This window comes from Muscardinus avellanarius, assembly GCF_963383645.1.
Source record: "Muscardinus avellanarius genome assembly, chromosome: 5".
In the NCBI taxonomy this organism is placed as follows: Eukaryota; Metazoa; Chordata; class Mammalia; order Rodentia; family Gliridae; genus Muscardinus; species Muscardinus avellanarius.
The window spans coordinates 6,128,048-6,140,470 of NC_137790.1; the positions used below are offsets into that span (position 1 = coordinate 6,128,048).

General features: G+C 46.6%; 1 protein-coding gene across 2 annotated transcripts; it reads left to right on the forward strand.

The window, feature by feature from the left end:
* Positions 1-4,019: 4,019 nt before the first annotated feature.
* Positions 4,020-10,482, forward strand: HMGN1 (high mobility group nucleosome binding domain 1; the record flags this gene model as incomplete). 2 transcript variants are annotated; one of them, XM_080696258.1, is made up of 6 exons in its annotated part: positions 4,020-4,034; positions 4,139-4,171; positions 4,250-4,279; positions 4,353-4,403; positions 8,460-8,588; positions 10,421-10,482. In XM_080696258.1, 6 exons carry the CDS (start codon positions 4,020-4,022, stop codon positions 10,466-10,468), a joined length of 306 nt encoding a protein of 101 aa, XP_080552384.1. The 2 variants fall into 2 exon arrangements, with proteins under 2 accessions (XP_080552384.1, XP_080552385.1); XM_080696259.1 differs by having other exon boundaries at positions 8,460-8,585; positions 10,421-10,468.
* Between the last annotated feature and the right edge of the window lie 1,941 nt (positions 10,483-12,423).

Here is a 12,423-nt window from a genome sequence, read left to right on the forward strand (position 1 = left end):
GAGAACAGAATCTCGCTCTTAGAAGATGAGCAATCCAAAAATGAATGCATAGTTTCTAATCTAGAAAAAGATATCCAACAGCAGGAATCTGATATTGAAGAAATATGGGCCCATCTTAAGAGAGCTAACCTAAGAATAATTGGAATAGAGGAGGGAAAAGAAAGTGATACCAAAGGGATCAACAATCTCTTCAAGGAAGTAATAGCAGAAAATTTTCCAAATATAGAGCAAGAGGTTGATACACAGATCCAGGAAACTTATAGAACTCCCTTTAGACAGGATCCGAGAAGAGGATCCCCACGTCATATAATTGTCAAAATGACCAATGTGGAAGCCAAGCAGAGAATCTTAAAGGCAACAAAAACAAAGGGCCAAGTGACATTCAGAGGCAAACCAATTAGAATCACTCCAGACTTCCCAAACCAAGTCATGAGAGCCAGAAGGGCTTGGAGTAACATATTCCAAACTCTGAAAGAAAACAACTTCCAGCCAAAAATTTCCTATCCAGCAAAACTTTCTATCAAATTAGATGGAGAAATAAGAAGCTTCCATGACAAACAGAAACTGAAGGAATTTATGTCTTCAAAACCAGCGCTAGAGAAAATACTCAAAGAGATTAACTACAAAGAAGAAATAGGTAACACACACCAGAACCAGAGAAACAAGATTTTCCATCCAACAGACAACTAAGATTGGTTATCTGTGGAGATTCATTATTTATGTTAGTCTGTTACCTATCTCTAAATTGTATTGTTTGCCTTTATTGTTGTTAATTTTTAGGATTTCTAGTTGGAATATTAATATACCTTCAGATATAGCATTTGGAAATATTTTATCCAATTCTATTAGTAACTGTTAACTCTGTTTACATTGTCTTTGGATATACAATATTTTCTTTTATTTTTTAGGGAGTTTGTATACTCTTCTGTTGCCTGTGCCATTGAAATCATATCCAAGAAATCACTGCCAATTTCAATGTTGTGAGGTTTTATGACCCAGATTTTCTCCTAAAAGTTTATAGTCTTAAGATTTATATTTAGGTCTTTTATCTAGTTTGAGTTAATACTTGTATGTGGGATTAGGTAAGGGTCCAATTTTATTCTTTTCCATGTAATTATTATTTTTCAACAATATTTAGTTAAAAGATTATTATTTCCACCACCAAATCTTCGTGGAAACCTTGTCAAAAATAACTTGACAATATGGGGAAGAAGTTAGCTCTAGGCTTGTATTTAACTCCAATGGTCTATATATCTGCCTTTAGAACAGTACTACACTGTTTCAATTATTGTAGCTTTATATGGTTTGAAATCAGAAAATATACATCTTCTAGCTTTGTTTTTGCTTCAAGATTGTTTTGGGTATCTAGAGTCCATATTCCATATCAGGATAGATTTTTTTTCTGAAAAATAAATATATGATAGTTTCACCTAAAAAAAAGAAAAAAATATTCTCTGGTAAGAAAGAAAGCAAAAAGAAATATTGAAATGTTATCTTTAAGTCATCAAAAGCTTGGTATCAGACAAATGAAACTGTTATGTGAGATTATCATTTTTAATTTTGGATAAATTGCTATAATACTAGATGTCAACCACTAAGCCAAGCATGGGAGGGAGGGATGGGGAGAGAATGGGGTGGGGATCGGGTGGGGGCTGACTGGGCGATGTGTGCATGTATGTCTACAAAAGTTTGTATCCCACTATGATGTATGAATACAGTGCACCAATAAAATAAAATTAAAAAAAAATAGCTTGACAATAGATTGGAAAAAAAAAAAAAAAAGAATTCCTAAAATTTGTATGATGGTGCCCCGCACGTTCCATAAATTCTTGTGTTTTTCATTCTTCTTTCTGTAGAGACTAAAACATGGTCAAGATGGTTAAAGCTCTTTTACCACAAGTTTTATTTTTTAACTTTTCACTTACTTTTCTTTTGTATGTGGTACTGGTGCTGGAACCCAGTGCATTCTACCTCTAAGCTACACTTATTTTTTTTTTTTGCGGGTCCAAGGATGGAGGTCGGAGGATAGAACCCAAAGGCATTCAACCTCCTAGCTACACCCCTGCCCTACCTTTTATTCTTTATTAAAAAAAAATTTTTTTTTTGAGGTACTGGGGATGGAACCCAGATGCATTCTACCTCTGAGCTACACTCCCAGCCCTCTTTTTTATTCTTTTTCTTTTTTTATTGTGGTACTGGGGATGGAACCCAGGGGCCTTCTACCTCCGGGCTACACTCACAGACCTATTTTATATTTTATTTGGAAACAGGGTCTCTTAAACCAGCTGAGGCTGGCTTCGAACCTGCTTGATCCTCCTGTCTCAGCCTCCCGAATGTTGGGATTACAGGCGTGCGCCACCACGTTCAGCCTATTCTGTCTTTTAACGGACTAGTTTTGTCTGTTTTAGAACACTGTATGGACAGAATCACACCGTCCGTGCTGTATTTGGGCATCTTCCTTTTATCACCGTACGATTCACACGTGTTGTTACATGTGGCTGCAGATGGCTCGTTTTCGTGGCTGACCGTCTTCCATCTATCCATCCATCCTTCTGTTGATGAGTATTTATGTTGCTTCCAGTTTGGGAGTATAACAAATAGTTCAGCCAGAAATATCCTACTTTCTGACTTCTGGTGAAAGCAAGCATTTTGTTGAGACTATTTCTAGGAGTGGAATTACTAAATTAGAGAACGTGTTTAACTTTAAAAGGTATTGTCCGTCCGGCATGGTGGCACACGCCTATAATCCCAGTACTTGGGAGGCTGAGTACAGGGGAATAGCAGATTTGAAGCCAGCCTCATCAGCAAGACCCTGTTTAAAAACCAAATAATAAGCTGGGCATGGTGATGCACGCTTGTAAATCCAGTACTTGGGAGGCTGAGCCAGGAGGATCCCAGGTTCGGGACCAGCCTCAGCAACTAAGACGCCCGTTTCAATATACAAATGTGTAACCCGGAGTTGGAACATCCCTCGGTTCAACTCCCAGTACCACACAGGGAAAGAAAAGGAAATAAAAAATAACTAGTAGCAGAACGCCCTAGATTTAATATCCAGTACCACTAATGAAACAAATGGGGCAGGTGCTCTTTTCGCACACACTTCAGAAGAGGTAGGAGGGGACCAAGCATTGCAGACCAATGCTTAAGAGCCACCCGAATCCTCAAACCATCCTGCAGCAGTCGCTGCTCCAGGGGCCTGGAGAAAGCCAAGCAGCCACACCGAAGCGCCCATTGTGCTAGGCGCCCCGGGGCAGGGAAGTGCGCGGGAAGCCGCGCCTGCGCAGTGGCGTCGCGCCCGCCGGCCGCGCTCCCCTTCCCACGACCTCGCCGCCCGCGCCTGCGCACCAGGCCCCGCCTCGCACAGGCCTGCGGAGCCCAGCGAGCCTTTCTTGTCCTCAAACATGGGAAACTTGCTGTTCGAGTGCGCGTTCTGGCTCTCCCTTACCAATCTATGGGCCTACCCATAAAAGCCGGCGCCCAAGCCACCGGGAAGGGGGGGGGCGGAGGGCCACGGCCCCGCGGCCGGCAGGACTCGCGAGACCCCAGGCATGCCGGGAGATGGTGGACGGCCACCCGCGCCCACGTGACGGGCTCGGGCCAATCAGCACGCAGACCGCACTTTGCGGCCCCGCTTCAAACAAACTACCGCGAGGCCGGGCGGCCCCCGGGCCCGCCCCCCTGCGCCCGGGTCTGGGGCCCGCGAGACGCCCGCCGGGTGGGGGCGCGGGCGCGGGGGCGGGGCGGCGGCGTCGAGTGACGGCCCGCCTCGCCTATGCGGGGCGCGGGCTGCGGCGCGGTGGGCCGCGCAGCCAATGGGGGCGGGGGGCGGCCCGGCCGGCGGGGGCGCGGGGGGGGAGGGGGCGGGCTGGCAATCCGGTTCCATCCGGTTCTCCCACCGCCCCCGCCGCGGGTCCCAGCAGCTCGTGCGGCGGGAGCGGCGGCGGCGGCCGGCAGCGCAGCTTCGGAAGGCCCCGCGCCCGGCCCGCAGCCCCGCAGCCCCGCAGCCCCGCGCCGCCAGGATGCCCAAGAGGAAGGTGAGGCGGCCGCGCGGGAGGCCCGGGGCGCGGCGGCGGGCTTTGTTCTGGGGCGGGCGGCGGGCGGGCGGCGGCGGCGGCCCACTGTCCCTGCTTCCCCGCAGGTCAGCTCGGCGGACGGCGCGGCCCAGGAGGAGGTGAGCGCGCGCCGGGGGTCGGGGGGCCGGGGGGGCGGGCGCGCTCCCGCCCGCTCAGCCGCCTTTTCTCTCCCGCAGCCCAAGCGGAGGTCGGCGCGGCTGTCCGCCGTAAGTATGCAGCGAGCCCCGGGGCGCGGGCGGCCGGCCTCGGCCCGCCGCTGACGCCGCTTTTGCCTTTCAGAAGCCCGCCCCGGCCAGAGCGGAGGCGAAGCCCAAGAAGGCGGCGGGAAAGGTAGGCGTCCACGCTTCCCGAGGGCTCCCGAGGGCAGGCGGCGCCGCGCTGCGGCTGTGCGGGCCTTCCCCGAGTCCGTGGCTCTGTAAGAGTGGCTTCGGAACGTGCATCTGCCGTGGGCAACGTGGATGCATCGTTCTGGGTGATGGGAGTGGCGTGCCTGACGTCCATGGCGCGGCAGGGCTTAGGAAACCGGAGTCCACAAGGTAGGAGCTACCTGGGTTTCAGAGGAATTGTCTTTGTGAACGTACGTTAAGGCCGATACTACTCCGTTCTTGCAAGCTCGTATTTTATATTTAGCACTCATAGACGGCACGGTAGCACAAGATTGCCCCGGGGGCGGCCTCAGCGATGTAGGGAGAGACCTGGGGGAGCCAGGCGTGGTGGCGCACGATTGTAATCCCAGCATTCGGGAGGCTGAGATGGGGAAACGCGGTTCGCGGCCAGCCTCAGCTACTTAGGCCCTTTGCAACTCTGTGAGACCCTGTTTCGAAATAAAGAAAAAAAAAGTAGGGCTGGGTTGTAGCTCAGAGGTAGCTAGGTTCCATCCCCGGTACCGCAAGAAAAAAAAAGTTTGGGAGAAGGCTGGGGGTTCTAGCTTTGTGGGAGAATACAACCGGGATCAGTCCTCGGGGTCAAAAAAAATAGCAATAGAGTCGTGCGTGGTGGCCATGGTGGCGCACGCTTGTAATCCTAGCATTAGGGAGGCTGAGACAGGAGGGTCCTGGTTCGCAGACAGCCTCAGCTCTTAGTGAGGCCCTCTGCAACTCAGCAAGACCCTGTTTCAAAATAAAGAATAAAAAATTGGGCTGGGGGTGGAGCTCAGAGGTAGAATGCCCCTGGGCTCCATCCCCAGTACCACACAAACACAACAGTAGAGCCAAACTAGGGCTGGGGAATGTAGTTTTTTTTTTCTTACATAGTTCTCAAGCCAAGATAGATGTTATCTGGGACAGGAGTTGATCCAGAGTCAGTATTTCTATTTTCTTTGCCAGTGCAGTTGTGTGTAAGAAAGTTGACAGATTAGTCTTGGCCTAACGAGCTCCTAAGTGGCCGAGGCTGGCAGCAAACCTGCGATCCTCCTGTCTCGGCCTCCCAAGCACGAGGATTACAAGCGTGCGCCACCACACTTTAATGTATTTAAAAGACTGAAGCCTACTCAGGGAAACTGTATGTACTTTATTGCGTTCAGCTTCCTAGTGTTCTTTTCTTTGTTGGCGGGTGTACTGGGATTTGAACTCCAGAACCTTGTTGGTGCAAATTCTCACGCACTGAGCTACAGCCCTAGCCACCACTTGGCACTACTGATGGTTACATGTGTACTATTGCAAGTCAGAATACTAATGCATATTTTACTTTGTGTGCGGTACTTTGGACCTAAAGGTGTTCAATCACTGAAGGTGTTCAATCACTGAGCTACTTCCCCAGCCCTTTTTCTGTCTCTCTTGTTTTGTTAATTTGGTGCTGGGGGTTGAACCCAGAGACATTCTACCTCTGAGGTAGGCCCCAGCCCCTTTTTATTTTGAAACTGTCTTGCTAAGTTGTTGAGGATGGCCTCAAACCAGCAGTCCTCCTGTCTCGGGCTTGTGCACACTGGAATTATAGGTGTGCAGGAATGTGCTTCCCTGGCCCTTTTTTTTTTATTTATTTACTTATTTTTTGCAGGTCCAGGGATGGAACCCAGGGGCGTTTGACCTCCAAGCCACCTCCCCTGACCTAAGTTTTTTATTCTTTATTTTGAAACAGGTTCTCACTAAGTTGCCGAGGACCTCACTAAGTACCTGGGGCTGTTTGTGAACCGCGATCCTCCTGTCTCAGCCTCCCAAATGCTGGGATTACAAGCCTGGGCCACCACGCCCGGCCCTTTTTATTTTGAAACATCTCATTAAGTTGCCTAGGCTGTCCTTGAATTTGCCGACCTCTTGACTAGCTGGAATTCAGGCATGTGCCGCTGTGCCCATCTATTTTGTGTGTGTGTGGGGGGGGCTAGGGATGGAACCCAGAGGCATTCTACCTCCAAGCTGTGCTTCCAGCCCTATTTTACTTTTTATTTTTGTGGTACTGGGGATTGAACTGAGGGATGTCCTGTCTTTGAGGTATCCTCCCAGCCCTATTTTAGTATTTGGAAACAGGGTCTCCCTAGGTTGAGTCAAGTCTCATTTGTTTGCTTAGCCTGGTGTCAAACCTGCAGTTCTGTCTCAGCCTCCCAAGAATTGGGATTGCACCATGTATTTAACTTTAAGGTTTCTTATTTTGGGGATAGTGATTATTACAACTAAAGAAACATTAAATCAAATTACAAAAAGAAGCCGGGCATGGTGGCGCACGCTTGTAACCCCTGCGCTTGGGAGGCTGAGACAGGAGGATCGCACAGGTTCAAAGCCAGGCTCAGCTACTTAGTGAGGCTCTCAGCAACTTAGACCCTGTTTCCAAATAAAATATAAAATGGGTCTGGGAATATAGCCCAGAGGTAGAAAGCCTCTGGGTTCCATCCTCAGTACCACCAAAAAAAAAAAAAAAATTACAAAAAGAACATTTTTTAAATACAGATGCAATTGTGATGCTTTGGTAGCAGTGTAGGTTGTTGACCTAAATATATTTATGGAGATGCTTCAAGTTAATAGTCCTCGTGTTGTCTGTTTGAAACAATGCCCAGAAGTTACAGTGATTTTCCCCCTATAACATTAAAATTGTAAGATCTGCCTGCTCTTCCCCCCGACCCCCAGTACTGAGGATTGAACTCAGTGCCATTCTACGTCTGAGCTACACCCGCCAGCCCTATTTTTTATTCTTTAGTTTTGGAGGGCCTCACTAAGTAGCTGAGGCCAGCCTTGAACCTGTGATCCTCCTGTCTCAGCCTCCCAAGTACTGGGATTACAAGCGTGCGCCACCACGCCATGCTTACTTGCCTGTGTTTAATGATCATCTTACACAAGCGACTGGTCGTCTCCATAGGAATCTTGTATACAGCCTACTAGTAAAGTAACCTAACTTAATTTAGCTGTTTTTAATCCTTAGAGCAAATTAACGTTAGAATTTTGTTGCGCTTCTTCCCCACTGATGATACCCCAAAATATGGTTGCATATTTCTTTAAAATAGTTTAAATTTTGCACATACTAATGTTTCAAGTTACAGCATCATATTAATACCTTTGCTTTTCAGTTTCTTCATACACCTAAACGAGAACGATAGAGCTCAGAGTTGCCCTTTACGCTACTCATGGGATACCAAGGGATTAACTAGCAGAGTAGTCAGCATGGCCGTATAGCGTGGTGCTTTGTTGAGGTGAATGGTCTTAACATGAGAGTAAGAAGTTACTGCTTGAAAGACATTTTGGGGGTTGGTTAGGGGTACATTGGGAAGATACGTCTCCTGCCTTCTCTTTGTTTTGTGTGGAATTACAGGATAGTGGGGGTGTGGATCCGGCTTGACTGTCAGCTATTAGGGCTAATGAGGCTTGACATGCAAGTGCTCCTCTAAGTCTTAGCAAACTCTGTTGTCCTGATTACTGGGTGAATCTTAAGTTATCTCATGTAAAAGGTAGTGTCTAAAACTCAAGTTGACATGTAATCCAGTACTTGGGAAGCTGAGATCTCAGATTCCACAATAGCTTCAGCAAGTAATGAGACCTTTTTTTTTTTTGGTGGTACTGGGGGTGGAACCCAGAGGCTTTCTACCTCCGGGCTACACTCCCAGACCTTTTTTATATTTTATTTGGAAACAGGGTCTCACTAAGTAGCTGAGGCTGGCTTCGAACCTGTGCAATCCTCCTGTCTCAGCCTCCCAGGTGCAGGGATTACAGGCGTGCGTCACCACGCCCGGCCTGTAGTGAGACTCTTGATCAACCTAATGAGATTCAGTTTCAAAATAAAAAATAAAGAATGGGTCTGGGTGTGTAGGTTGGAGGTAAATAGCCCTGGGCTTAATCCCAGGATCACACGCACATAAAAAAAACTCGGTTGGCTTGTTGATCTGTAAGACAGCATTGACAGAGCATTGTATCATCAGAAAATTAAATGTACCATTTATACTTTGAATATCTTCGTCTTTTACAGGATAAATCTTCGGACAAAAAAGTGCAAACAAAAGAGAAGAGGGGAGTGAAGGGGAAACAAGCCGAAGTGGCTAATCAAGAGACTAAAGAAGACCTGCCTGCAGAAAACGGAGAGACGAAAAGCGAGGAGGTCAGAGTGGGGGGCGAGTAAGAGAGGCAGGTACAGACAGGCTCGGGGTTAAGCACAGGGGCGTTCTACCTCTGAGCTATGTCCTCAGTCTAAACTGCTGCGGCTGGCCTCAAGCCTGTGGTCCTCCTGTCTCAGCCTCTCAGTACTAGATTATAAGCGTGAACCACCATGCCTGGCTTGATTTTGTTTTTGCTGTACTAGCTTCTAGCCCAGGGCTTTGTATGTGCTAGGCAGTACTAAATTAGGAGATTTATAATCACAATTTATTTCAGCTAGTCAGCTTTTGCTTCTTGATTCTTACTGCATGTCACATATGCAATTTAAAGTCATTACTAGCTGAGTGTGGTGATGCACGTTTGTAATCTCAGTACTTAGGAGGCCGAGACAGGAGGGTCACAGTTTCACAGCCAGCCTCAGCTGCTTAGGCCATTCGCAATTTATAGACTCTTTCAGAATCAAATAGGGTTGGGGTTCTAAGGAGGTAGAATGTCCCTGGGTTTGACCCCCAATACCAAGAAGAAAGCCACTCCTGATCTAGCTCAATTGTAAAGGAACGTCTTCACTGTCTGGCACGTTACCACATTGCAGGTGATTGTCTTAAAGACTCACCGTGGTTTAATGTGGCCACAAATGTCGAACCATTGCACCTGGGCCAAATCCAGGGTTAGATTTTTACAGTTGTATTTAGAGATGCCTTTTTTAAATATATGCCATCACTTGAATATTAAACTATCCGTACGTAACACCAACTGTTGCCTGAGTGAGGCTTTCCGGCTCGCTGTAAAGTATTTCAAATTTCTTGTATTTAGCAGCACTTTGCTTCACTTAGACACAATACTTGGGGGGTGATATTAATAGCAAAATAAACAAAAAAGTACCGACATACTATAAATCCATGGCAACAAGTGAGCCCCAGGAAGGGTCCTTTACACACTAGAACTGAGGTGAGGCTGCAGACCATCGAGCCGCTCAGAGCTTTGCTGTTGATGACTGTTCCTCCTATTGCCTTCAGACATGGTTCTAGGATTTTAAGTCATCATAAATTAAAGTTTGATTTTTCTCACTCAGAGACTATTATGATAATGGGTTTATCTGTGTATTCTCTGAAGTTTGCGGAATCAGACAATTTTTTACTGTTTTGTGGCTGCATCTCAACACTGCCTGTCATGAGTATTGATTTTGGGGTTACAGATCTTAGCAAGAACATGTAAACTTAGTAATGTAGTATCTGCCAATGAAGATCAACTATTTTTTATCCTTTATTTTGAAACAGGGTCTTACTAAGTTGCAGACGGCCTCACTAAGTAGCTGGTGCTGGCCACAAACTTGTAATTCGTCTCATCCTTTCAAGTACTACTAGGATTAGTACATGCGCCACCATGCCTAGCTAGCTATTTTTTTTCTTTATTTTTAAACTGAGTTAAACTTTATATTTTAACTGAGGCTGGCTGTAAACCTGAGATCCTCCTGTCTCGGCTTCCCAAGTACTGGGATTGCAAATGTTCTTTGTCACATCCAGCCATGATGTAGGTTTTATGTAACTTGTAGCCGGGCGTGGTGGCGCATGGTCCCCAGTACTTAGGCGGCTGAGACGGGAGGATTACAGGTTAAGCGCCATCCTCAGCAATTCAGCTGGGACCCTCTGCAGCTTAGACCTTGTTTCAAAGTAGAAGAATGAAGTAGGGCTGGGGTGTAGCTCAGAGGTAGAATGCCCCTGGGTGCAATCCCCAGTTCCTCATAAATAAAGCCTACATTGTGTTAATACTGAAGATCTAAAAGATAACAGTGGCCCTGAAGTCACGTTTGCCCGTTGCTTTTGCTCTGGTTTGCAGTGTCCAGCTTCTGACGAAGCCGAAGAGAAAGAAGCCCCGTCGGATTAATGGATTAATCCCACACCGTGTCTGTCACTGCTTCCCGGCTCCCTTCTTGTACAATCCAGAGGAATATTTTTATCAACTATTTTGTAAATGCAAGTTTTTTAGTAGCACTAGAAACATTTTTAAGAAGGAGGGAATCCCACCTCATCCCATTTTTTAAGTGTAAATGATTTTTTTTAGAGGTGAAACCATTTGCTGGTTGTCGTATTTTTTTGGTACAACCAGAAAATAGTGGGCTATTGGATTGTGGGCGGCTTCGACTGTCTTTGGTGTCAGCCTAACATTCCATAGGCGGGGGTTAGTTTTATATCCTACAAAACAAAGCATACTAAGTGGGAATCTGGAGTCGCAGTCACGCATTTAATGTCTTGAGTATCTTAAGTTCTGTCTCCATGTTACTTTTGATTAGAATTGCTTCCTCAAGAAAACCACTCCCTGGTCATCGCCCTGTCAGAGCAACGTGTTCTGTAACATCTTTGGTCGTGGTAGTCCAGTTTTCTTAATAATTTTCTTTATGTGCTGTGAAAGATTGGAAATTTGCATATGTAGTGTATATGATATAAATTGTGAATTGGTGAGGCTTAACAGCTTATCAGCATTTTAAGATATGGCACTTGATACCTCTTGTGAAAATTTGCCTCCAAATTTGAAGCTGGAAATTCACTGGAGTAACTGAAAAGGAATCACAATATGAGGCTTTTTAGATTTTCGGTACGTGAGTTACATGTGTACAAAGTGAAGTGTCTGTGAACTGATCCTTGACAACCAATAAATCTCAATAATGACAATGTTTGGAAGCATGTGGCTCAGCTCTACGTTTGATTTAGAGAATCACCATATTTGATCTTCTAATTTATCTTTTATTTATTTTTGTGTGGGGGGTACTGGCGGTGGAACTTGGGCATTCTACGTCCAAGCTGCACCCCAGCCCTATTTATTCTTTATTTTGAAACAGGGTCTCACTGTGTTGCAGAGGGCCTCACTAAGTAGCTGAGGCTGGCCTCGAACCGCAGTCCCACTGTCTCAGCCTCCCAAGTGCTGGGATCACAAGCGTGCCCACATGCCCTGCTGGCCCTTGGAAATCTTGAGAGGTGGTGTAGGGCCTTTGCAGCAGTTTGGCAAAAGTGGAAACCGCCAGAGAAGGACTTGCCCAAAGTTGCTGTTAAAGAGTTTGAAACGGCTTAGACTTCTCTCTAATGCGGTTTTTGCCAGTGAACTGATGGGTAGATGGATGCTTTTAGAGCAGGATCCCTGGGGGAATCGTGGTTCTGCAGGACTGTCAGTGTGTGGAGAATAAGCTACAGAAAGCAGATGTGAGGAACAGGCACCCTGAGGGCCTTGACAAACCCCGGGAGAGTAGAGACCAGCTTTCCGGTCCTAAAAGTCATGCACTGTGGAGGCCCGAAACAGGTTACTGTGGGAGTTTGTGATGATCCCTCCCCCCACGGTAGTACTGGGGGGCATTCTACCTCGAAACTATACCCCCAACCCTATATTGTAGTGAAACAGTCTTGCTAGTTTGATGAGTCTGATGACTTGCTGAGGCTGTCCTCAAACCTGTAATCCTCTTCTCTCAGCCTCTCAAATACTGAGATTACAGGCCTGTGCCACCATAATCTGTGAGTTTGTGAAATTAAAACAATATAGACACTTCCTTGTGTCAATACCTAACAGCCGGGCATGGTAGCACACACTTCTAATCCCAGTGCTTAGGAGGCTGAGACAGGAGGATCACACAGGTTCAAAGCTGGCCTCAGCTACTTAGGCTCTCAACAACTTCGTGAAACCTTGTTTCCAAATAAAGTATAGGTCTGGGAGTATAGCCCTGAGGTAGAAAAACTCCTGGGTTCCACCCCCAGTACCGCCAAAAAAATACCTAACAGTTAATGCCAGAATCTCTCTAGTGCTTATTTGTAGAAATTAAAAGGGATGTCTCAAAGCTACAAGAGAACCAGACA